The sequence below is a fragment of the Amphiura filiformis genome, chromosome 6, assembly GCF_039555335.1.
Source record: "Amphiura filiformis chromosome 6, Afil_fr2py, whole genome shotgun sequence".
Classification (NCBI taxonomy): domain Eukaryota; kingdom Metazoa; phylum Echinodermata; class Ophiuroidea; order Amphilepidida; family Amphiuridae; genus Amphiura; species Amphiura filiformis.
Window position 1 is genome coordinate 54,612,379 of NC_092633.1, and position 27,911 is coordinate 54,640,289.

A 27,911-nucleotide genomic window follows, 5' to 3' on the forward strand; every position below is an offset into this window, starting at 1 on the left:
TCACAGCACTGTCGCCGACACACTCAACCCGAAGGCAGTTATGCTCTATCTACAAATTATCGTAGCATGATTTATAGCTATGCATACAGCATTTCTTTCCGGCCTTGCATGCCTTCCATGTGAGTTTTAAATTAAACCGTTTACTGTACACTGTTTTTTAGGTTCAATTATTTATACTCGGAGCTGTTTAGCTCTGTTTGGATCGTCAGTTATTTACTCGAGGATACGTAATCTAATATTATTTCAGCTTATACAGGTAAGGAATATTTATGCTTTAATTTCAACCAATGTATTAATGACACTAAATTTAATTGATTGTGACTTTAATAATCGATTTTTCAAAATGAATTTGATGTCGGTACGTTGAATAGAATTTGCACTTTATGATTTGTATGTGCAGTCACAGTAGTGTACAGTGAAATAAATATTATCATGTAAGCCTGCTATTATTTTGGTCACATTATCTTGTGTCACATTGCCTGGTGATCTCCCGGGGGCACTTCAATTTGAAATGGATATAGGTGTAGGGCTGGCGCTTTCGCACTAAGGGGCATTCGGTGAGAGCAACATGTAAAAAATATGGGGTCATTGGGTGAGAGCATGATTTTTGGCATTCGGTGAGAGCAAAATGTAAAAAATATGGGGTCATTGGGTGAGAACATGACCTTTTTTTTTTAATGGAATCTTTGAGTGAGAACCAAAACAGCGTCACAAAAACCTCGAAAATCGAATTTCTAGTTCTAAATGGCTTCAAATTTCTTTATTTTTTCAAAATAAGTAACAAAATCAGTGATAAATGAAAGTTGCTGTTCAAATTTAACTAGTGTAAGGGTGACAGATCAAATGGAAAAATAGGGGGTCTTCGGGTGACAGAGCGCGGAGCGAGCATGTGTTCGTAAAAAATATGGGGTCTTTGGGTGACAGCGATGCTGAAAAAGGGGTCTTAACAGCCCTACATACGCGTCACCTCCAAAGTTGGAGTGCCCCCGGGGTGATCTACAGTTTTAGTAAAACAAGCAGGGTGAATCATAATTAAAACCATATTGTAGCATTGCTAAGGAGGACGATATCAATATTTGTTTAACTTCTTACACGATTGTAATATGAACTCCTCAAAAAAAGTTTGGAGAATTTCAAAAACGGTGCAGAAATTTTTGAATCTCCATTATTGTTTCATATCAGTGAAAACATGGGAAAACATTGCTGTTTCCTGTCAACTCATTTGTGACGATAACTTAGGTCTAAATCGACTGGTTCTATTTTAGAAATAGTGCTTATTTAAGTAAAAGCTGGCAACTAAATTATATTATTTTAGTTAATTAGTTCATTCGGGTATGCTGAATTTAAAAATTTTATCCGCCAAGCTATATTCAAAACCCGTGACCCTAAAATGACCCCCAAAGCCCTACATGATCATACAGGGGGCAAAAATTAAACATATTCCAAATTCACTAAAAAACATGTCACATTATTCGTCTGGGCGTAAGGATCACAAAAATGCAACATATTTGCGCGTAGGACATATATTTATAAAAATATGAGGCTCAACAGGTTCAAGATCAATTTGCATGTTGTACAGGGGTGAAAATTAAAGTTGCTACGATTTTCGTAAAAATTGATGCAAACTGTCGTCAGGTTCAAGTGAGTCAGAAAAATGAAGTCAGTAAATAAATGCAAATTCTATTGAATCTTATGTAATCCTATATAGCTTTTGACTCTTTGCTGTGTAACATGCTAACTAGACATCGCAGATAGTACAAACTATTCTTTTTCTGAAACCTCTAAGGTAGGCGAACAATTTGCGTCAACCTTTACGAAAATTGGAGTAACTTTGACTTTTGATCCATACGCAATAAGCAAATCGACCTGTGACCTTTTGTGCCCCATAACTTCCATGAATAGGGCGTATACGCACAACAATTACCTGAGATCCGCGGGGCCAGACGCACAATTTGACACGCTATTGGAATCAAATTATTTTTTCCCCTTTACGATCCTATGGGGTCATTTGAGTGGTCTTTTTAAGGGTCACGGTCTCAAAAAATTGCTTGGCAAACATCGACAGCAGATTCGAGTTTAGCATACCCAAATTAACTTTTGCGCAAACTTGCCGCTAGGAACGCGATTTTTCCCAAATAGAACCAGTCTAGAAAGAAAATGTGCCAAACTGACCATTGTCTGCGCTCATCTCATTGCTTTGAATGAGTGAGTGGGTTAATGCATTCAAGTTGTTTGCATTAAGTGACAGATCAAACCACCTTGGCTGGTTTAAGACAGACTTTGCTTCAAGAGTGGAATGCCATCCCCCAGGAGCGCGTGGCCAGGTTGATAAGAAGTATGAAAAGAATATGCAATGCTGTTGTGGACATTTGGACATATTTGATATATAGCCGTTTTGGAAAGTTTCCAAACTTTTTTGTGGGGAGTTTAGTTTCAAAATCAAGGCTTTAAGTGTAGACGCGATTTTTCATTGTCTAAATCAATATACGAGGATCATTCAAAAAGTTCTACCTAGCTCTACCTAGTTCTACCTAAAATTACCCATGAATATACTCCTAAATCTTAGCTGCAAAATAAAAGTTACTTGATTAACATGTGAATTTTGGTTGTTAAGATATGTTGGTTAAAGTGAATATAGATTTGTTACGTCGGAAACGGTCTGAAAAGAAAGGGCAATTTTGATTAAAAAGGTTGCCCACATCTATGTGGAAATCATTACAGATTTATTTCTGAAAATGATTAAATTGCTTGATTTTTTGTTCAAATATTTTAATCAATATCTAATGCTTGCGGATAGTTCAGTTTTACTGGGTATCGTGTCTTTTGCACAACATAACCGATAGGCCCCTACATGTTCAGAATAGCCTTCATATTGAGCCCTTTCCATAAGCTCTTGACTTCGATCGGGAGCTATCGGGTGACCGCTTGTGGGTTCAAGTCTTATCGATTGAAACATAACTGAAAATCAAATACGTCGTATGCACATATTTTGTAAATATGTTATTAACAATACAGCCTGTCTCAAAAAAAGTTGTGCAAGTGAAAAGCGCCCTCTTTAGCAATTAGCGTTGTGACATGATGCTTATATCAACGTCAAGGGCGCAGTCTTAGCTCTCAAATGCCGTTTGTTCTGTTCAATTTGCTTGTTTTAATCTCGAGATATGTTTAATTAACAACGAAAAGGTAATATCACAATTGTGCCACTTTTACTAGGGAAGAGGGCTGTACACGTGAATCAATGATAGCTGATGTTGATGCGTCTAATGTACTTCACGGCATCGGGGCTCGTGAATAAGATGCATCAACATCAGCGCATGTGCATTATTTTGTCTAATTTCTCTCCCAACAAGTAATACGCGTTCATACCTATTAGTGTGCAATATTTGTTTGTCTTTTAACATCATTGTCTTCAGTGACAGAGAACAGTATTACCATGATAAAATCATTGACATGCACATGTAGTTAATTTTACAGCAGAATGTGAAATATTTATTTATCTTTTAATCTGTTTTAAGTGGAAAAAGAGAATCATTATACCTGTATCATGATAAGACAGTAAAAACATTTTTGTATTGCTGTGTAACTGATGCATCCTTTTGATTTTACGAAGGAACTCTTGATAAACTTGATGCTATCATTGATTTACAAGTACAGCCCTCTTCCCTAGTAAAAGTGGCACAATTGTGATTCTACCCTTTCTTTGTTAACTGTACATATCTCGAGATTAAAACAAGCAAATTGAACAGAACAAACGGCATTTGAGAGCTAAGATTACGCACTTGACGTTGATGTATTAAGCATCATGTCACAACGGTATTTTCTAATGGCCAAAGAGGTCGCTTTTTACTTGCACAACTTTTTTTGAGACAGGCTGTAGTCCATCTTATCTCCACGTAAATATGCACCCATTGCTTAAAATAAGGACGTAATTACGAATTACCCTTAAACGTGGTCTAGTTGAAGTCTGGCAAATTTAACATTTGTGTGTCTGTTGAACCCTTCGATGTTTTTGTGTCATATATTACGTGTTTTATTTTGTTTTGAAGTCCCAAGGCATAGGAACAAAATATTATTCCTGAGTAACAGTTGGAGTTGGACAACCGCATCTTAAAAACACTTTTATGGAGATTATCCAAAGCTACAATATGATGCTTACTAAACTTTTGGCTTCGGTTATTAACCGTTTCCGACGTACCAAACCTCTGTTGGTTTTAACCAACATATCTAAACAACTACAAATCACATTTTCATCAAATAACTTTAATTTTGTAGCCAAGATTTAAGAGTATAATCATGGTTAATTTCAATATCCTGACACGTAAGATAACAGAGATGTGATGATGGAGGTAGAACCTTTTGAATGTCCCTCGTATTACTAAAACAACACTTGGATGTTTTACAAAGTTCATATACTTTGAAAACTTGCTTGATTTATTGTTGTTGTTTCAGCCCTCTTTACAACATAACTTAAGAACCACAGGACCTACAAAAGTATATCTGTGATATTTGAATTCTTCAACACATTTGCTATGAAATGATCCATGCAATTTTTGTTAAAGCCCACTACCATTCTCAAGATGCTGTGAACAACCAAATCGCAACAGTTTAAAATAGTTGCTATTGTGTTAAATTTGAGATTTTGAATAAAACGACAGAGTATATCGTTTCGTCGCTCTCAAGACATAGTGGCGTATCAGCCATTTTTGACAAAATGGGATAAGATCAGTTTCATAATCTATGTATGAAGCTCTACATTCTGACAAATTTTGAAGACATACATGTCATTAATTAATTAAGTATTATCACCAAGTAGGTTTGGCGTATCTCACTCAATGGAATTATTGTGTACAACATTCCCCTTGTTTTGGACGACATAGTGGCGTATCAGTGACATACGCCACTACCCAGGAAACACAAAACGTTTTCGACATCATTCGCAAAAGGTTATAAAAGGTTGTCAAGAAACCTTTAAATGTCGGGTTATATAAAGGGTATATTAAGAGTATAAAACGTTTTCATAACCTTAAAAAATATTTTTTGATAATCTACTGCTCAGCAACCAAAAATGTTTTACAGAAAACGTTTAAATGTCGGGTTATATAAAGGGTATAAAAACGTTTTAATAACATTCCAAGAACATTCTTGAAAACTTAATACAAAACATTCTAAACAGAATGTTATTTTAGTTGAAAAAATATTTTGCGAAAAATGTTTGCCCAAAATATTTTCAATAACGTTTTAAAAACGTTTTCATGATCTTTATATAACCCGACATTTAAATGTTATTAAAAGGTTTTGAAAAAAACCTTTTAAGAACATTTCTGTGTTTGCTGGGTTCAAACATTTTGACATAATGTTATTTAAGTATTGACACAATATTTGGCAAAAATGTTTACAAAAAGAGTTTACAATTACCTTTTTTCGAAAACATTTAAAAATATTTTTGTAGTGTGTTTTGATACAAAACGTTTCAAAACATTATCATGACCTTTATATAACCCGACATTTTAATGTTATTAAAACGTTTTTACCTAAACCAAAAGCCAAAATATAACTTATTTAAAACGTTTTTAAAAACGTTTTTGTGTTTGCTGGGTATGTCGCAAATATGTGACATACACCACTATTTTGATATATCGCGGCTGTGTGGCCAATATGGATATGAATTCAACTATTATTCGACATACTGGCGTATCACGTGTCGTATGTCAATTTTGAATGGAGAATAATTTTCCAAAAAATTTGACATACTGGCGAATAAGTTTAATGACTTATTACAATTAATTGGTAGCAATGTATATCTTAAAGTCAAATATTTATATTTTCATATCCGTTCAAGAAAAGGGGACATTTTAATCGAAGCAATGTATGACAAACGGTTAAAAGTTGCAAAAACTTCAGATGCAATTATCTTAAAATGACCATTTTCGTGATACGCCACTATGTCTTGTGAGCGACGGTTTAATTATTACGATCGAAATATTAGTCGGGAAGGTCATAACACATTAAAAGCACATATCTCAGCCACGATCGATCGACGGAGTGACACGCATTAGCGACATATGCACTTGTGTTAAAGCCATATTATAACGTTTCTGTAAAAATAGATTAGTACTACTAACAGCTTTTACTGTCAGATATGTCCCCTTTTAATTTTGAGCCGAACAAATGAGGTAAAGCATAGAAAAGTGGAATTTACTACTAGCGCCCATGAATGTTACTCCCGCGGTTGTAATACGGTACGATCCTCGGGGGTGTGTGTGTATGTGTATCCCGCATGCCGTGTTCGTACTGTGCATACGTGATCGACTAATATTTCCATCGTAATAATAAAACGCCGGTTCCATCGTTTTATTCAAATTCTCGGATTTTGATAAAACTACAGCACCTAAAGTCTTGATTTTTGCAGAGTATCTTTATTGACTAAAGTACATTACAATCGTGTAAAAACCAGAATTTGAAAATGTTTTGAGGGCGTTCTCCTCAGCAAATGTTATAATATGGCTTGTGTTATGAATATTCATTACACGAACAAAGGCCATATTACTACTCTCTACATACAAAATGCTTTTAAGCCATCTTAGTATATTATTTTTGCCCTATATATTTTTTGTTTACTGTTACTAAGAAATAACTCAGATTTGTATCGCATAGCAAAAGATAATGTAAGTAGAGTAGTTGAATGGAATAAATTATATCTCTGTTATACCAGCTTTACAAACTGTACATTATTCAGGCACTCTAAAATAATACCTTTCACAATGGATGGGAGCAAATATATATATATAGCTTCCATCATGTGTTGTTTGGAAAAGAGACTTTTCAAGCTCTATATCATCATATGTCACCTGGTTGAGGTCACATTTAGGCATTTATTTTGAACAATCTGTGATATCATCATGATGCATCAGTTGTTTTAATTTTATTTTGTCTAGTTTGTCTTTTACTGGATACATAATTCAAACGACATTTTCGTAATTTTTCTATTTATTGGTTAAGGTATTTTACAACCCTCCGCAATTTTCAAACCTTATGAGTATGATCAATAACTAGAGTCTCTGATCTGTACTTACTTTTACTTTTATCCACCACTGTTGCTTTTCATAGCGTCGTGGGGAAATGTAACCTTCTTTCCAGGGCGAGTCGGGTAGCCTCACTCACGGTAATCCCATTGCGAGCACTTCCTTACTCCATCTGCCTACCTCTTCCTTCGTCTTCCTCTAGCCCTTGTTCCTAGATCCTGCTAAGCTTCCTGTCATGCCTGTTGTTTTGCTGTTTGTTATACGTTCTTGCTACAGGTTGGCTAGGGGCCATTCGCATACAAGGTGACCGAACCATCTGAATTGTTGTTTTGCAACATCTTTCTGATATCCTCATTCCTGATTTTACCCCTCCTTGACTGCTCTTCTTGGGCATCTCATTTCACAGGTGATGAGCTTTTGGGTTGTTCTTTTGTTGAGAGTCCAGGTTTGGCACTGGTAGCAGAGTGTTGGAAAATATATGGCATTGATGAGTTTTGCTTTGGAATCCACCGGTATTGCAGGATGTGAAAGAAGTGGGCCGAGTTGGTAAATGATATTATTGGCCTTTTGACATCGTGTCTCTATTTCTCTATTGATACTTCCATCCTCAGAGAAGATACTTCCCAAGTACTTAAACTTCTTTGTCTGTTTTAGCTTGCTGTTGTTAATGATGATGTCAATCTCCTTGGGTAATTGGCCAAACGGGCCAACTACCATAGTCTCTGTTTTGGCTATGCTGACTTTCATGCCATATTTCTCACATGCTGCATTTATAGTTTGTTGGTATGATCTTGAAGTCCTGCAGAGTTCTTGTGGATGAGGTTCTGGTCATCTGCAAAGAGAAGCTAATTTATTTTCCACTAGTTGCATTTGCTCCCTTGGCGATCTTGTCCATATAAATCAAAAAGAGCAGTGGGGACAGTACACAGCCTTGGCGTACCCCTGATGTTACTGGGAACCACTTTGACTGGCCACTTCTGGTTCTCACCATGCATTTGCTGTCTTTATATAGAGCTCTGACATTATCTAGCATTTGACCTCTTATACCATAGCCCTCCATTACAGCTCACACCTTTTCTCCATCCACCCGGTCAAAAGCCTTTTCTTGATCTACGAACACCATGTACAGTTCCTGGTTGAACTCGATACACTTTTCACATAATTGTCGTAGCTTGAAAATGGCATCGGTACATCCCTGTTTTTTTTTTTCTGAAACCAAATTGTGTCTCACCTAGTTGCAGCTCCACTGGGGGTCGAATTCTTCTCTCTATAATCTTTGCGAACATCTTACCGGCATGACTCAGCAAGGAGATGCCCCTGTATGTTTCACAGTCACCTCTTGCTTCCTTTCTTTTTCAAGATAGGAATTACTATTGCCTTTTCCTCGTCATCTGGTGCTGCTCTCTCCTCCCATGCTGCATTGGGTACTCTAGTCAGCTATTTGATTCCAACTTCTCCACATGCTTAGATGGCTCCTGTTGTTATGTCTCTGATCAATAACTGAATATTAAAATAAATTCGAGTCTAGCATTCTAGACTCGAATCAATAATTAGATTTTAGCTGAAGCAATAATTATATTACCACCAATCGCAATTGTTACGCAAATGAATGGAATCATTTACATTCGCTTGAATGTAATTCCTTTTGTTGCATACCACCATACACGCGTATATGCGGGAGTTCCTACAAGTCAGTGAAGCCGTGCAACTTCTTTCGAATTTAACACCGTAAAATTTAGATACTTATTTTGTCTAATTGAGCACGTACGTACCCTCTCACCTCGAGTTTTCATGTCAGAAATTTCCATAACTCACAAAACCGAAAACGAAAATACACGTCCTTCAACTTTCAGTGAGCTACAAAGGCATTTATGTAAAACCTTTTATTGTATGACAACAAAATTGAAGTCTTCAGACTGCTCCTTGAGGCACTTTTCAGTGAAACCCACCAGCATTGATCACCAGCATGTCTGATATTGTGAAGGTAGAGCTTCAGATTATAGTAGTTCTATTTCCATCTTGTTCAGATTGGATGCCACAGGTGTCACGCTTTGCGTCTTTGCGGCATCCACATCTCTTCATTATCCATGTTCTTATGGTTTATCTTAGTATAATGTCATATAGTATATTATATTCTTTATCTTGCATTTACCATTTTTTATAACTTGGACGTGAATTGAGATGAAAACAAATAAACTTGAACTTGATTAGTGGTGAAGTCACCAGGTCTGTTGGACATTGGACAAGGACGCTAAAGTCTACAATGGATTACGATTGGACAATATGTAAAATCATTACTCTTAAAGCCGTAATTTCGGTCAATTGTTTTTTTTATTAATTACCAAAAATTTTATAATTATATTTGTAATGTTTTTCAGCAAGGTTTTCTGTGTACTTTAAGGCGAGTCGGAGCGGTGCCTGTGCTAGCGGTGTTTTGTGCTCAAATGTTGAGAAAAATTTAAGCTCACACTCATATAGGGAAATGTATGGGTTCAATTGGTTTTGTTTTCCCTTATTTGCATGATTTTCACTGGGAGGTGGAAAAATGAAAATTCTAGTTTTGACCTATTATTTGTCATAACTCAATCACTGCAATACATATGGAAATATGATCAGTGGCTTCCTTGACTTAATGTATTTCTCTGCAGAAATAAACTACAGTATTTAAGTAAAATAACCAAAACTGGGAAAATATGACCTGTATGCTCCGACTAGCCTGAAACCGAAATAATACTGTAAATAAAAGAAAGCCCACTTACTCTCTCAGCCATTTAAACACAATGGGTGAAAGCCCGACTACAAAGTTATTAGGTTAAATAGCTTTAGTATGCAAATCTTACTTTCTTTCGACTCAAGTAAAAAAAAAACCCCAAAAAAGAAAAACAAAAAACAAACAGCGGTATTGATAAAACTAAATCGTCATGAATAAACAATCGGTCATAGTACAATCTTTGACGTATTTCAAATATATTGTCTTTAGAGACTGAAATATCAAAGTTCAATTGTGGGCCGGGATACCGTCAGTAATACAATACTGAATGAAATCTTTTCCAAATGTGCAAGGATTATTTGGTCCCCAGACATGTCCTGGAGTATCAAACCCCGAAATCCAAACCGCCGAATTGAAGACTATAACAAGCCATTTTAAAGACAAAATAGATTAAAATCTTAATTTTATTGAAAAAAACATGGCAGTGTCTTCCTTTTCAACTTTATGCCTGTTAAAAGGCAAATAACATCAGAAATATTATCATTCTAACTACGTAAGAAGCGAGCCCACATTGCTTCTTTCAAGCGTTTTTTTATGCCAGTTTGTATTGCAATTTATGTTAAAGGAGGTGTACAGTAAGATAAACATTATGCAGTCCATTTTAAGAAGGCCTAACAATGAATCGGAAGTATTTATTTCTTACAAGTCTACCAATATTACTACAGGGTGATTCAAAATGACGTAAACTCATGTTTGTGGCACTTTTGTACGACATCTAGAAGGAATCCGCTGAAAATGAAAATATCATTAAATGAGCGAATTCTGAATGTCTTGTCTAGGACATTGGTAGGAGAGCGCGCACTCTCTCTCCCTCGCTCGCTCTCTCTCTCTCTCTCTCTCTCTCCCCTGTGAAGTGAAGCTGCATTAAGTATTCTGCTATAGCCATCGGAAATTTTGAAATTAATAATTCGTTACCATGGTTACTGCTCACGAAACAATAATATTTATCCTAAATTTGCTTCATTTAATCTTCGTACGTTTTGATTACCGTACATTTCGGAAATATAACGCTTTTTATGACGTCAAACTCAGGGAATATATACTTCAAGAAAGTCAAACACACTCGTCATACAGCATGTACAGTGTGGTAGACTATGCCATAGTCGATTTTTGTTAAGTAAACACATCTTATTAGTTATGATGAACGCATTCAGTTGAACCCAAAATTACACAGATGTTTATCGCAATAAAGTATTCAATAAATGGTCATAAAAAGTTTATATAATTAGTGACAGTAAAAGTAAAGTATACGTATATCTTGAATACTGAACAATTATGATTTTAGAATCTATCACAATTAACCTCTGTTTATATTTTAGAATCTACTAGTTTATTGATCGCGAAAGCCCGAGTTAAAATCACTTGGGAAGCTAACAAACAGAAGAAGTACGGTGACTGAAAAGATCAGATGTGAAAATCTATCAATTGTATACAAATTAGAATTATTTTGTGTTCCCTTTATCATGTATCAAATTGAAATGAATGACATACAGTGGTGATTGTTAGAACAGTATTTCAATGCAGCCCTCAGTACAAATGACCATACAGGGATGTGCCGCAAACATGGGGTTGCATATTTTGCCTTTTGGTGCATCAATGACCCCCTTTTCTAGACCATTTTTGGTGTATGGATGTTTTCTAAATGTTTAAACTGACTTTCATTACAACAAATTCAACTGACTTTGAATTTTCGATGTGTGACACACATCTTCATCAGAAGAAGTCCTATGATGTTGTGATGGACCTGCCCTTTCGTTGACCATTGGCGAAAGTTTTGGTCGAATGAGGTATTCCAGTCCTTGATCGCGATTTAGTTCTGGCAATTTCTTCTTGATCTGGATGGCCTCCCGCATTAAAGGGGTTACTCTCTATCAGCCTTGGCTAAAACCTTTGTGGATGTTGTGGCGAGATTTTGTTTTATGCTCTGCGACTGCAGGGGATTTGTGTCCGGGGCATTTGTGTTCCTTTAGTCTATCTCCGAGTTCTCTACCTGCCTGGCCGATGTATAAAATTGTACACCTGATTTTTTCCCTGTTGGTGTGGGATCCTTAGGTGAGACTAACAGTTTTCTCAGCGTATAATCCCGTCTGAAGATTAGAAGCTTAGTAAATAAAGTTTGTTGTATCTGATCCAGAAATTGCACTTATTTGTGTGATCTATTCATGATGGTGCCCCTCCTCTTCTAATTTCTATAGCTTCCTTTATCCATCGTTTGAATTAATTATCTCACATGGTTGACGATTTTCTAAAACTGGGATTAAGAAAATCCCAGATAGAAAATCAACTGGCAACACCAAGACCTGCGCTGGTTGCCAGTAGGAATCGCTCATCATCAATTCCTGACAAAGGCAACAGTTTTGCTGAAATGTACATACGTACAAGTTCATACATCGGCCAGACAGGTAGGCAACTCGGAGATAGACTGAAGGAGCATAAATCAACTGCCGGCAGCCGCAAACCTCTGCTGTCGCAGAACATAAAACAGAATCTCGCCACAACATTGACTGGGAATCCTCAAAGATTTTAGCCAATGATGATAGAGAGTACTCCCCCGTTTAGTGCGGGAGGCCATCAAGATCAAGAAGAAATAGTCAGAACTAAAGTGCGATAAAGGACTGGGAATTGCCTTATACAACGCCCTCATTCGACCAAAAGTCACCAATGGTCAACAAAAGGGCAAGTCCATCATAACATCATACTGATGAAGATGTGTGTCATACCGTATTCCAGGTTAGTTGAAGTTGTTGTGCTGAAAAGTCAGTTTAAACTTTTAGAAATTGTTTTTCACCAACATGTATGAACTTACATTCGAGTGTATGGATGTGTCACTTTTTCAAAAACGTAGCCAAAGTAATGTATGAAAAATGTCCAAACATTTTGGGAAAATTTGATAAATTTGCCCAGAAATTTTGACTTTAGGTATATCGATGGGTCAAAATTTCTTGAAAATATTGGTATATTAATGAGTCCATTTTCAAATTTCAGCGGCACATTCCTACTCGAACCAAACTCGAGTATTCCCTTGCATGCAGCAATAATTATAAACACGATCACGCACTCTGACAAATGTAAAAAGGAGAAAATGTTAGGTTAAAGAACAAAACGTGGTATGTATATGTGAATTATTCACAGCCACTCTTTTTATATTGCTATTATTTTAATATGACGCGTTCATTGCTTGCTTTCGTCAATAAAATGTGTTATTTATGCAGCTGAAAAGATTTGTGCTCAAACATATGATAATTTTTAAACGACTGAATGACCTTCAAGCCACTGTTGTTTATTAAATTAACCGTCCAGCTAATTTCTTGGCTTCCTTATATTACATAGGGTGTCTAAAATATAAAGAACATCGCGTGCGATTTTGCTTTTTAAGAAATGTCAGGTAAAAGAATTACGATTGTAGAACAGCGTTGTGTTTGTTTCAACCCAGTCACTAGTAATATTTACTCGCACTGAATCACATTCGATATTCAGTCTATATCGCACTGAATATACGGCAATAAATAGCGCCCTCTGTTGGTGCAATGTTACATAGGGTTACTATAGTATAGTATATTTTATTCACACACAAATCGTGGCCCTGAGGCCAAATTACAAGTGGTTTACAATATTAAAAACAATTAAACATTAAAAATACAGTATCAATATTAACAAGGAAAAATACAGCAACTGCTGTTGATTGAAAATAAAATATTGCACTTATTCAAGACATATTTCAAAAACATTATAAATACACACCAAGTCAGAATATGCAAAAGGGCACTTAGTTATTCAATAAATTGATAAAGTATGGAATAGCGCTGTTTTTGAAACGATCGGTCCTTGCATAAAGTTGAGAGATATGATTTGCATTGCGAAGGACCCTGCCATGACTCTCCAGTCTGGTAGGAGGGATGAGATCTTTTGTTCGGATAGAAGCAGAAAGCCCTTCGGCCAACTTACGACAATGGTCCTCCCTCCTATCAGCTAGAGAGTCTAGCTGGCACAGATTAAGAGCGTTGTCATAACCATCATACAATTTGCCCAGAACTATTTTGCAAACTCTTTTTGCAGCTGCTCCAAAGTATGATCTTGAGTTGTGGTGAGTGAGGAATGCCAAACTACATCCGCGTATTCAAGTAATGGTCGAACATATCCTTTATAAACTGAACATAATTCCTGGGTATTAAAAGCAAACCTTTTTAAAATCCTAAGCATATACAACCGACGATTGGTTTTGGACACAATTTTAGCAATGTTTCTATCCCATTTGAGGTTGTCCTGCATCCAAATACCCAAAATGTTTGCCTCAGAAACAAAGTTGAGAGGAATTTCATTGATTTTGATAACATTATTGGGTGGATTCCTCTTAAAGCAGACCTGTAGGGCTTGACATTTCAAAGGATTAAGTTTCAGATTATTATTGGCAGACCATTCACTGAATTCATCCAAAACATCTTGAATTTGGCTGGATTTGGGGTGGATGCAGTTCTCAGCAATTGTCAAATCATCGACATATTTCCAACATTTTGTTTTAGGCACACTACTTGAAACAGCATCATTGATTATATCTGAAAGCCTGTTGGGCCTAGTTTTGTACCTTGTGGGAGACCTCCATTTACAGTTTTGTGGTCAGAAAGAACATGTTTATAACGAACAGACTGTTGTCTATTGCTGACAAAGTCAGACAACCATGGCACAATAGACTCACGGACTCTCATATAGATAAATTTCTCCATAAGCAGAGTATGGTCGATCAAGTCAAATGCTTTTGAGAAATCCGTGAGTACCACTGTGTCAACGTTGCTGGCCTTGTCAGCGCCTTGATGAAGAAAGTGAAGCATTCTGATTAAATAATGTGAGGTTGACACACCTTTGACATTACCAAACTGTTGGTGGTCAATTTTATGACTTACATCTTCTAAAACCCACTTGGATATAAAACCCTCCCCGATTACTATTGGTCAATGATACACTATGGTTACTTTATGTTTAAATTACCCCTTCTGTTGGTCAATGTTAATAAGGTTACAGTTGGTCAATGTTAAATTAAGGTTACTCTTACTTTCTTGCCCTGTGGGAATTGGGGTCCCACTTGGAGTATTTTGTTGTCGTATGGGAGTCGCCGGCCCTGCGGCCTTGATGATTTTGTTGACACTGGGGCATTTCGTTATCAACAGCCCGTCACCCATTTTATACTTCATTCTGCAGGCCCTGCCCTCTAAGGGGGGGGGGGGCTAATTTATAGTTTAAGCTTGATGGATATCCATATTTTGCGGTTAGTAGTTCTTTTTTTAACACCCCTTAATCACCCCATACCTCATCCCCCTATTTTACTTACCAAAATACTAGTTTTTTATTCAATAATGTCAACTATTAACATTTCATTAACCTCATACTGTTCAGCTATGGTGCTGGAACTGCTCTTAGTCAGCAGAAGGCGCTATCTATGAATATCGAATGTGATTCAGTGCGATATAGACTGTAATTTAGAGAGATCAAACACACAACCCGTTTTAATTTCTTTAACTCATGGCCATAGATGGTGCCTAAGCAAGTGTTGGTTTATTATACACATGATACTTGAAAGCAGATCCATCGTCCATCGGGTTTCCCAGACAACGACGGATCAAACCCGGAGATCAAATACCCCCCTGCACTTGGACTTGGTAGTTCATTTAATATGGTATATCGTTTATGAAAATGAGAAATAAAAGAGTACCAAGAACGCTGCCTTTTAGCACGCCTGATGTAGACTAACTTGTAATGTTGAACTTGTCTGTCCTTCAAGCAGTACATGCTGGGTACATTCACTCAGAAATTTTCCTCGTCTGCATCAGGTGTAATTCCTTGGATGACGTCGGTAGTGAGTGGCCTCCCCAAGGTCATTTGCATCCAATAGCGTACGCCACTGTTTGCATCAGGGTTTAATAGTAAAAGAAAACTAATGTGATGCAAGGTCAATGCACTCTAAGCATTTGCTTTATTTCTTAATCTGTCAATCAAAAACCCTACTTTGGAAAGAGTCTGTCCGACTTTAAAACTTGCCTCAGACCCCTCGTATACAGAATCCGAGTACAAAATGTCCTCAGGCACTTCAAACGTCAAACGTCACTTGAGTATCCTCCCGGTTTAGAATTCGATATAGATAGCTGGCTGTGGCAAAATTTTACTAGGTTAATCTTGCCATCGGTTGTATAGTCTTGCTTTGGGTTGGAAATTGCTGGTCTTCATTATTGTAAGGTGCTTTTTTCTGACTTTTTACACTTGTAATCATTATTTTCATTCGCAAGCGATTTTTTCTGACTTTTTATACTTGTAATCTTTATTTTCATTCGCTAGCGATTTGTTTGTTGGCCGATAAACTGGACCAATGTTTGCGACGCCATACGTTTATACAATCTTAATCATTCGTCTGTAATACATCGCTCATCGCTAACCACTTAACTATAAATTTATATACAACGTGATCACACAACACAGTTTCCAATTTGCATATAGCGCAAAAAGCAACTGCTGTTTGTCTGCAATTATATTATTAAAAGTTCTGCTAAAAGATAGTAATTATCCGTGTTTTGTATAAAGCAGACGGTTCTGCCCTCTCCGGAGCGAGTAAAATCCGCGGTAAATTCGCAATTTAATGAATTGATAAATGTAGGCTATTAGGGATAAAGAACTTAGCCCTGATAGATGATCATGTTGTGAAAGACAAAGGTACAGTGTTTATGTGATCATTGAGAAATACCATGAAAACAATATCCATTATATGGCGTCACAAGTCAACTCTTATTACATACTGACCCACCCTCGTACTTGTGATTACACTGCTGCTAGTTAACACCTTCGGGATACCCGTGTGTACTTGCCAATAAACGGTGTAGTCGATAGTAAAGTGGCTAAAAACGGTCAGAGCTTAAAGCAGTGCACAACGAAGATGCAAATTAAACTGAAGTTTATTACATTTCATTTCTTCTTAAGCGTACATTTATACCTCCCAATTACCTTTTCTCGAAAACACGATCATTGTAAGTTTTATAATAGCTTTAATATGGCAGTATTCTAAAATAAATATACAACAAAAATATTCAACAGCAAACTCTGCAGTCAAAATGTAATGAAAATAAAAATTGAGGTAATGAATATTTTGACCTTTACTGTAAATTTGCATTGTCCACTGTGTTCACTTTTTTAGGGAGATACGCATCCAGAAATTATGTTATGTTGAGTGTCATAATGATATAATAGTCGATAATATATCCCACGGATCTCAATTATTCATACACTCGCCAAAAGAAAAAAATCAACATCCTATGACTTTTTCGCCGGTGCCATAGTGCGCACAAAAGGTCGTTTGCAGAGACTGTAGTTAACAATCAGCCTGCTATATAGTATCTCAAATTAAGGCTCGTTCAACAAGGCTCAAATATACATCTAGAAATCCGGACAACTTTCCAAGTGGCAGTTCTGTTACAACGTTCTTGACACCGCGATTACAACTCCAATTTATCCGGGCAATGGGGGAAATGCACAATTTGAGTGATGTAAAAGTATCAGCTTATATATTTTTGAAATTGGTCATAAAAGCTTACTACAAATATAATCTAAATGAAATGAACTCTCACAGCAGGTAAGAGAATGAAATGCAAAAAGAATATTATGTGATGGTTTCTGTCTCGTCAACGTTCTAAACGAGCAAGCGGTTCGTATTATGTATAGGGCTTCAATTTCATGAACAGTGTAGGACCTATTTTGTGATGGTCTCTGTCTATTGATCAAATTTGTCAAGGTGAAAAAATACCTGTTCAAACATGCTGTTTACTATAGCATTGACAGTGTACTCGGTTAATGAGACATTGTCCCGGTCAGACAATGGGTTTACGTAAATTTAATTAGCACCATCAGTGCGACAGGTTAGGACAACGTGACCACACAACACAGTTTCCAATTTGCATGTAGCTTAAAAAAACAACTGCTGTTTGTCTGAAATTATATTAGTTTTCACTAGCAAGTTTGTTTAAGGGGGTACTACACCCCTGTGGTAAATTTGTGACTATTTTTGCATTTTCTCAAAAAAAAATTACACACTGGTAATAAAAGTTATGTATATTATTGGGGCAAGGAATCCAATTACTACACTATAGTTTCAGTGACACAAGACAAGCAGTTCAGTATAGGAAACGAGGTACATCCTAGCGGTACCTAATTATTTCTTATCATAAATAACAAACCGCTTGTCTTGGGTCACTGAAATTCCAGTGTAGTAATTGGATTCCTTGCCCCTATAATATATATAACTTCTGTTATCACTGTGTTATTAGTTTTTGAGAAAAATGCAAAAATAGACACAAATTTATTGAGGGGTGTAGTACCCCCTTAAACATGGTAATTATTCGTGTTTTGTAGAGAACAGAAAAAGAAAGTAAAATCGCAGTGTGTGCTTTGACAATTACATTCATACACTGGTGTTTGACTTGAGCTAATTCCAGTAACTCTAATTGCTTGCAGGAATACTCGAGAGCAGTCTGGTTCACAATCATTCAAAAATATCTTCATAAAAAGCAACAACAACAATAACAAGACAGTATCTGCCATGCTCTTTAGTGACAAATACTGCCTTGTTGCTTGAGATTGCACTGTTGGAGGTTAACACCTTCGGGATACTTGTGTGTACCTGCCAAGTAACGGTGTAGTTGATAGTAAAGTGGCTAAAGACAGTCAGAGCTCAAAACAGTGCACAACGAAGATGCAAATAAACTGAAGTTTAATATTGTATTTTGAGACATTAATTTTTATGTCATCTGAAACCCGGGTCTGAAACTTACTTGTTTGCGACATTTATTTATTTATCCCTCTAAAATTGCCTTACAAATTTAAGGAATACAAAGGTTTTAAAATAGCTTTAACATGCCCTATTTAAAAACACGTGACAAAAAGTACCTAAACGTATTCACAGAAAAGTCATTTCTGCAATCAATATGTAATCTCGCGAGTAAATAAAGTTTGATGTTAGAAAAATACAAAATTGAGGTCATGAATATTTTTAACTTTACTGCAAATTTGCATTGTCTGTAGTCACTTTTGATGTTTGTCGTTTTTAGGGAGATACGCATTCCGAAATTATGTTGAGTGCCATATGATATCAACCTGGTCCCTTAATTAAACTGCCGTATACAGTAAGTTTATATATTGCTAGAAATTGATTATATAGAGCAGTTTTTGATAACTATATTGACGCCCTCTGTTGGTCAACGTTACATTAAGATTACTTCTTGCACCAGGGCTTCTTGCTTTCTTGTCCTGCGGGGCCATTATAATTATGTTGGAACTCCATTCGTTTCAAGTCCTCTCTATGGAAGTTTTCGGTCTTCGAACAGCACTGCCGGGTTTGCGGCCTTGATGTTTTAAGCCCTTCGGGGTGGGCCCAGTATCAACACTATAAGTCTTCTATTAGGGGCTAATTTATAGTTTAAACTTGAGCACTATTGTTTTTGAGAGCTGATTGTTTCTTTGTAGCCCTGAGCAATATTGTCTTTCAGCGCTATTGTTTCTTACGGAGATCACCGTTCGAGTGATTGACTGACACGTCTTGTGCATGTGTATCATTGAATCCGTGACAGGTGGTGGCCGCATTGCATTCTTTAAATTCTGTAAATTGTCATCGTCAACCGTGTAATTGAATAGGATTATTTTGACATTTTAAAACGCTTGAAATATCACAAACAAATAGGCCTATGTTGATAATAATATAAATACAAGCTAAAACCGTTGGGGTTCGATAATGAACCCCACAAAACTAACCGACTATATTGGAAAATGCCATACGGCCGGGCGGTTTCACAAGTTGCCGTCTCGATCATGTCATCCGCCGCCTGATCAGTGACGTATAAATTGTGTGTATATCGTTACTCGTCTTACGTCTTATTTATACATCCCAGCTCAATAACGATCGTCGAGCTAATACACGCATTGACGATAATTATAGGCACTAGAATAAAATAGCAACTTTCTTTGCTTATCTCATTTGTGGGCTCGAAATCATAAGGGGACATAATGTGATCAGTGAAAACTAACATTTTGTGAAAAAAATAAGAATCTATTCTTTTTTGAAATCGCACATTATTGCTTTACTGAACAATCAGCTTGCTAGTATCTCAAATGAATTGTTCCACAATCTCACGGCAGATTAGAGAAAGAAATAAAAACAGACAAACACAGTTTAATGTCCTTTCCTTTCTGCCTCTCTCTCCGCCTCTCTTGTTCTCTCTTCGTTTGAAACTGTTTGAATCTCTCGTCCTCAAACCGAGCAAGTCGCGGATCGACAAATATACAGGGCTTCAATTTCAGGAACAGTGTAATTATATGACGGCCTCTGTATATTAAATTTTGTTAAGATAAAAAAAAATCTATTCAAACACATGCTGTTTACTATAGCATTGACAGTGTGCTCGGTTAATGAGACATTGTCCCGGTTAGACAAAGTATTGACCTCACAAAAGCTTTACGTAAATTCAATTAGAGATATACATCAGTGTGGCAGGTTGCTGTATTGGCCTGCAAAATATCAAGAATATAGTGTGTCCCAATAAAAATCACCAAGTGAATCCATTTGGTAAATTCTCAAAAAATACACATTGATATAACACAATTCAAAAGGTATCCTGCAACCTAAATTAGTATACGCTCAGACCGATAGTGACTTGCTGGCTATTGTAATGCAAGGCTCAAGCAGTTATTTAATTAGGCACTGCACCGATTGAATTCGGTGCTGAAATGAGCAACATTGTAAACCACACCTTTTCGATTTAAAACACATTTTCTCGGCTAAATAAAAAGTAATAATTTTCAGTAAATATCAGAAGAAAACAATAATGCTTGATACTATATTTTTATTTTAAATTCTGGTGTTAAACTTATGTGTGAAATTTAGTCGTCTAGTGTAAGATTTTCGCAGGTGGTGTATGACGTGCAGTCCCTAAATTCAGTAAATTTTCATCGTCAACCGTGTAATTGAATGGGATTATTTTGAAATTTTAAAACGCTTGAAATATCACAAACAAATAGGCCTATGTTGATAAATAATATAAATACAAGCTAAAACCGTTGGGGTTCGATAATGAACCCCACAAAACTAACCGAGTATATGGAAAATGCCATACGGCCGGGCGGTTTCACGAGTTGCCGGCTCGATCATGTCATCCGCCGCCTGGATTTTCGATTTTTACAAGCCTGAATTTCGACCATGAGCTTTTTTTTGGAGTCAACTTTTAAGCTTTTCAAAGTAATATAATTCGCTAGTGAAAGATATTTTCCAACTTTCTAAAGCACATCAAACCGGGCTATCATAGTTCTGTCGGTTCTAATGCAACCATTTTGCACTTGCGACTGCCATTTTTAGACACTAGAGAGGTAAATACACTATTATACACCACTCTATTTATGTGCATATCACATGCAGGATTATCGATAGAAAGCTATGACTTCTAATGTAGCAGTGAAATAGCTGGAAGACTGGCACTGTTCTCCCTTGGTTTTACCTGGGAACCAAGGGAGAACAGCGCCAGTGCATTGATTGGTCACCCCAGGTTAAATAAATAAATAAACACACCCCATACTACACCCCCCCACACACACACACCCCCACACACCCACACATAATTTCACAAACACACAAGTGCGAAAAAGGTAATCGACGGGCATAAAATATAATAAACACAATTTTTCATCACGACGACGAACCTGGTGAAAAACTACGTTCATTGTAAATTGTAATGCAAATTATCTAAGCAAATTGTGCAAATTATTTACCACTTCTGAAAGTAGCGTTGCGGAATACTCCCGCCAATGTTTGCGTAATCCTACGAATCAAACGAAGGAAAAATTCACCCTCGTCATTCGTAGCATCAAAAACACTTTCACATATACACGTGACTCATAATTTTTACTAAGCGACAGAATTATCTTGATAATTTTGTTCAGGTTGTTATGGTAATTTACATAGCACATGTGAATTGAACATTGATCTGTGAGCAATCTATTTTTATTTTGATATCATTTCTGCTGCGTTGAGCCGGTTAATACTGGATTAAACGAGAGATTGAGGGCGAGATGGCCGAGTGGTTAAGGCGTTGCGCTGCCGGCCGGGAGATACGATCGACGAGGGTTCGAGCCTTGGGCTTGCCTTAGGTGAAAATTCTCTTCCTCCCAAAAGTTCCTATATGGTTCAGAAATCCTTCAATTCAGTTCAGAAATTTAATTTCAGAATTTAATTGAAGAATTTCTTCTCGCCCCCATACACTGCTTATCACGTGCAGATATAGGTAGTGTATGTACTTCGTCCGTGATTAGGAAGTCACGTATAGCCGTTGGTCCCGTGTACAGGAAGAGTCAAACCCTGTCACGTTAAGTGTCAGAACTATTCGAAAAGAGAAGGGGGACCATCCCCGGTTCTGATATCTGCAATCAATCCTAGGTTCCAGGATCGTGCATAGGTAAACTGTGCACGTAAAGCCCGTGCGTTGATACTCAACCATTTGAGGTAAGCACGTATATGGAAGGAAGGAAGGGTCAGAGAGTAGCATGACCTAGCGGTGTTTGCACTCAATATTGAGCCAAGTAAAGCTGGCGCACAAGAGGAATGGTATGGGTTCTGTAAGGTTTGATGATAAAAGGTGTCATCTCCGCACTATGTGATAACATTAAAGAAATACACTGCAGGTTTTTAAGTAAAAGGCTTAAAGTGGAAAAATATTATCTCTGCCACCCGACCAGAAAAGTTTTGGAAGAAAATGTGTTCCCTAGTTTCCCATAACGGACACAGGAAATTAGAGCACATATGGCAAATTGTTTAATCGCCTATCATAAGGTGATTATTTCGGTAATATAAATAAGCGCGTATATCGTATCTCTAACAAGATAACAGTGAATTTGAAATATATTCGACTTCTCTTCCAAACGATTTTTTAAAAAAGCTTAGATTAAAGTTTTTGGTCATTTTAAGCCAAACTAATGAGGTTACATGAAAGAAAACTCACTTATCTTAGCCGCTTTACTGTGGTGTTCTATGGGGGATTTAAATTCATAATTGTGACTTTAGTCAAACTTGCTCTGTTGTCGTAAAACACAATGAATTTGGCTGAATCCAATTAGGTGTAAGTTGGGACATGCGTAATTACAAACATGCCAAAAATCAGATCGGAAATTATGGCTTTAAACAAAAACATAAATTTTTGTACAAACGATTGAGAAGATAATTCAAACTAGCGTAATAACTCTTTTTAATTCGAATATTAGTATACATTTGTATCGTACGATATACAAGAGGGATTCACAAGTGGGTGAAAGGTTTATTAGAAAAATATCGTCATGCATATTCTTTTTTCTTTATCTCTACAGGGACTCGACCAGTCCATAGTTCAGAGTACATGAATACGACAAGCAGGCAAAGCAGGCGTGTGTTGATTTGAATATATCATTTGCTACATCTATGCAGTGGGAATATAACCTTTATACAAACCTGTATCGTCTGTAACTACACAATAATTGATAACACCGATAATATGCTTCTGTACTGTTTACATTAAGTGCTGGATGTGCAATGTTATGGTCATCTCTTAATACGAGGATTAATGTTTTAATTTAGAAAAAGGAAAGTGTTACAATGTTTAAGTTGAAGAAGAACAAAACGCCTATTACACCTGGAGAGAAGACGTACTCGGTACATTACCTCGGTAGTCTACGGACAGTCAATGCTAAAGGTGACGAATGTCTTGACGAACCTGTCAAAGAGATCTGGAAGATATCAGATCGCGGACGTCGTACTGCTAAAGCTAAAGTAACTATAGCTATAGATGGCTTAAATCTAGAACGTACAGATATTAAAGATCTAACAACTAACGTCCAGTTCTTTCAGCTTCATAGATTATCCTACTGCGGTTCCGCAAAAGGACACAGTAAGATTTTTGCTTGGGTCCATCGTAATGAGTTACCACGGATGCAGGTGGAACTTAGAGTACATGCTGTCGTATGTAAGAAGACTGATATGGTGAAAGACATGACGGCTCTGTTGACTAATAGAATGCATACCAATTTCGAAGATTATAAGAAAGAGATGCGAGTAAGGGATAAGCTAAGTGAACGACGTGGTAGCGAGGGGGCTGTAGCATGGCGATTGATGAATGTGAAGTCTAACTATCTACCGCCTGCAGGAAGACGTGGAAGTATGCCATTTTTAGAACCAGGTCATGCGGAGCTAGGACTTGTGGAAGAAGAAGAGGAAGAGGAGGAGGAAGAGGAAGAAGATGAAGAAGATATCGAATCTGGATCTTCAACTATTTCTCCACAATTAGAACCTCCTCACCATTCTAAAACGGGTATGCGATGACTCGATTTGGAGAAAGAAAACAAATTTAAAGTATAGCGTATTGTGTTTCAACTGACATTTTAGCGAGTACACCAACCTGTAAATAGATAATTGGATTACATTTCCGCTGTTGGAACATTTCAAAGCTCAGAATAAATGATGAATTATTTTCATATTGATGTACATTTTATGGCACTGATTAAAATTTGCCATTTTACTCTCAGGCTTACTATTGAAATCACATCATTACAGGATGTGTCCAGAACGTGATAATTTGTACACAATAATGAAATTGTCATTTTTGAATTGTTTATTTGTCGATGATACCAAAGAAATATATTGATCTAAAATGTTTTGAGCAACTCGAGTGTCAGCAAATTTGTACAATGGTTTTCACGGGGTTTTCATAAGTTTGGTTAAAATATTTCCGCAAAGATACGGATTGCTAAAAGCGCAATGGATTGTCAAACCATGGTGCCTATTTTATGCCTTTGTTTCAGTTGACACATTGTGCGACATACGTAAATCATGAGGACGTTCATTATTAATGAGAACTGAACTCGGTATATATTCAGTTTAATCTACTTTTTATTTGCCAAGAGCTCGGGCAAATGTAGCAAATGCAATTGCACCTGAATATTCCAACGAGGTTGTACACATTAATATCGACATGAAAATGTATTAAGGGCACCCACTTAATAACAACAAATAACTCGCAGTAATTGTAGGACCATCCCTTTAGTTCATATCATAAGCCTATGAAGACCGACCATCGAACTTTGATATTTTGATAGCTTTTGCTCTTACGAATAATTTTCTTTGATATTAAGGAAAAAGTGCGGTCAAAATTGGTCACCAATCAAATTAATAATTATGAATCGAAATAACCAAAAATTTAAAATATTTTTAATAGTATAATATAATGGGGGCGAGATACGCACCAATCACTGACCAATGTGCACTCCATCAATAATGAGCAAACTGTCAGCGAAATGTCAGTTTTAGGGCGTGTGCGTGTAGGGTACTCATTGCGCGACGTCGCGTGCGTGTTGGGCGAGTATGGTGCGTGCCGTCTGCACGCACAACGTTGACAATAAGTTGACATTGATGCGCATCAAAGCGAATCCCAGGATGTGGAGTCGCCCAATATTATATGTACTTACATGTAAATAATTAAAACTGTTAATCTGATTGGAATTCAATTTGTTGAAGACTTTACTTTTGTTCACTTATCGCGGGTTATTGTTTCATACTATCGACGTTAAGTTTTGTGTGCGCAGCGCTATGCGAAGTGCTATTCAGATGGTTCTCAATGTTGTAAGTGAGATCGCATGATAGACGATAACCGGGAACCAGTTCCCAGTGCCGTAACTTCGTCGTCTAGAACACATCTCGCTATACGTTACATTGAGAATCATCAGAATAGCACTCTGCATAATAGATTCCTTAGGTTGCACACGGTAAACTTAACCTCGATCAGGCATGTGTGTGCACAGCAAAACACGTATACGATAATTTACAAAGGGCATATTTGTTCTGCGATAATTTGACGATATCTTTATACTTTGAACTACCGTTAACAAGGGCGGCTGAATACTAATCAAAATATAATTAGCATAATATTATGATAACTGATCAGTTTGTTGTATGTATAATGTGTATAATGAGTGCTGTATTTATCATGCTTTCACTTTCAGTTTTGATCTTACATTTCCAACCGGTTTTGGATTGGGCGGAGATGTGCTGTTATAGTGGGAATTCCAATTGAATGAACGCAGCTTTCAATAGCGTACATTGTGCGATGTACGCCAGCGTGTGCGACTGTGCGCGGAAGTGAATCCAGCCATGCCAAAGCACTCGTGATTGGTTAGCATTGTATCCAAGGTCGTGCGTTCGCATTGTAGTCTGAAATACGCGATATACAATCGCGGTTGGATCGAGTACAGCTGTTGAAAGCTGCGTTCATTCAATTGGAATTCCTACTATAGTTATACCCTGAAAAGAAACAAAAAAAATTTAAAAAATTTTACAATGTTAAACACTATAAAAAGCAAATCATTCCGTCTCTAAACCAGATATTTATATCCCGAATCTAAATTTAAGACTCTGAAAATGCCCCCGAATCTGCCGCTGGCACATCCACATGCCAACTTTACTAGACCCCCCCCCCCAACCTGTAAGTCACGACGGTAACCACACAACAAGGAATAAAGGAAGGAATAAGTCATTATATCCCCTAGTCTGAGGTGTGGGACACCCCACCCAGGGTGGGGTGATAATACCTCTCCAGATTTTTCCTGTCGCTGTATAAAAACGCTCAAACAAACCGCCAAACGGCTCTATGTATTGTCCGGCCATCCTTGCGCTCAATTTACATTATACTTTGATCAGCTCGTAATCGGCGGGAATTGTTAGGCTTTAGTACAACGCCGAAAAGTAGACCAACGTTAAGAGTGATATAGTTGACATGTCTGGTCTATATTGTGCGTGTTAGATAAAATAGACAAAGTATATGGTCGAATCCAACCAAAAGTGTACACGGCATGTTCAGGGCCATAACTTAAAAGTATTAATCAATTGGCTTTCGTTTTTGTATTGTGTTTATTCGCCTTGATCATACGCTTCGCGCCATATATAATAAGACCCCCTTCTGTGAAAAACTTGGACACAGAGACCCCAAAACATGCTATTTTTACCCATTTTTTCAAAATATTTCTTAAAGTATTTTTAAAAACATCTAAATCAGTTATGAAAAGAAGTCATTGGATTGAATCTAAATTGGTTTCCTGAAAGGTGTGTATTCAAAGATTGCCTGTTCAATTTTCCACATATTTGTACATAATTACGAATTTTTTGTGATAATTTTTTGAGTGGTATTTTTTTACATTACCTACGAATACAATTTTTCATAGCACTAGATATATCTTTAAACAATTGAAATCACTAATAAATGCGCAATTGATACAAGCTTTGATATGTCCAATACTGAAATGCATTGCATTCGGACATCTTTATTATTGTGTTTAGCTGCCAGAAATTCTAAATGGCACAAAGGTAGGTTTGGTAAAAATATGCATTACCTCCGAATACATGTTAAAAGCTATGTCATTTCCACAAACTGAGAGAATAGTAAACAATAGTTAAGCAATAGGTGCAGGGTAATACACTCTTTATTTCTACCAAGTTTCAATAGCCTGCGTTTAAATATTTCTGAGATGTCAACAATAAAAGCAAGTATTCGTAGGTAAATTTCGGTAACCGAATGTTACCTACGAATACAATTTGACATCATGACAATATTGCGAAACACCGCCATTCATGCCAATGCCCATATTGGTACATAACGAAGGCCTGTATGTTTGCTATCAAATCATATGTGACCGTACAGCACGAATGAGCCGTAAATGTCCTCAATTGTATTCCGAGATACACGTAGCACCAAATTGAAATACCTATGAATATGACCTTCATGCCCATTTTACACTGTAACTCGGAATACAATTGAGGACATTTACGGCTCATTCGTGCTGTACGGTCACATATGTCAATGAAAGTTGCGAAGTCACATACATGCCCACCATGCAAAACTGAATACGGCTTAATTGTTGAAAAATAGGTACTGAGATAGACGATGGTCTGCTCATTTGAAAGAAAAATCAGATTAGAAGAAGATTAGAAGGGGATACATACTTGGATATGTCTACTGTCATGTGTGCTTCATTTTAAATTTTTACCGACCTTCTGGTTTCTGAGTAATTTGTGTCCAAATTGATTTATT

At 36.9% G+C, this 27,911-nt stretch overlaps 1 protein-coding gene across 1 annotated transcript; it reads left to right on the forward strand.

Annotated features, from left to right (window-relative positions):
- Nucleotides 1-26,358, forward strand: LOC140155637 (protein FAM43A-like). The gene is made up of 2 exons (XM_072178552.1): nt 1-256; nt 23,167-26,358. The coding sequence occupies exon 2, from the start codon at nt 23,432-23,434 to the stop codon at nt 24,152-24,154; it is 723 nt and encodes a 240-aa protein (XP_072034653.1). The 5' UTR covers nt 1-256; nt 23,167-23,431; the 3' UTR covers nt 24,155-26,358.
- The last annotated feature ends 1,553 nt before the right edge of the window (nt 26,359-27,911 follow it).

Bases quoted from the DNA above. Each gene is read 5' to 3' on its own strand.
- LOC140155637 (XM_072178552.1), top strand. From the start codon at position 23,432: ATGTTTAAGTTGAAGAAGAACAAAACGCCTATTACACCTGGAGAGAAG.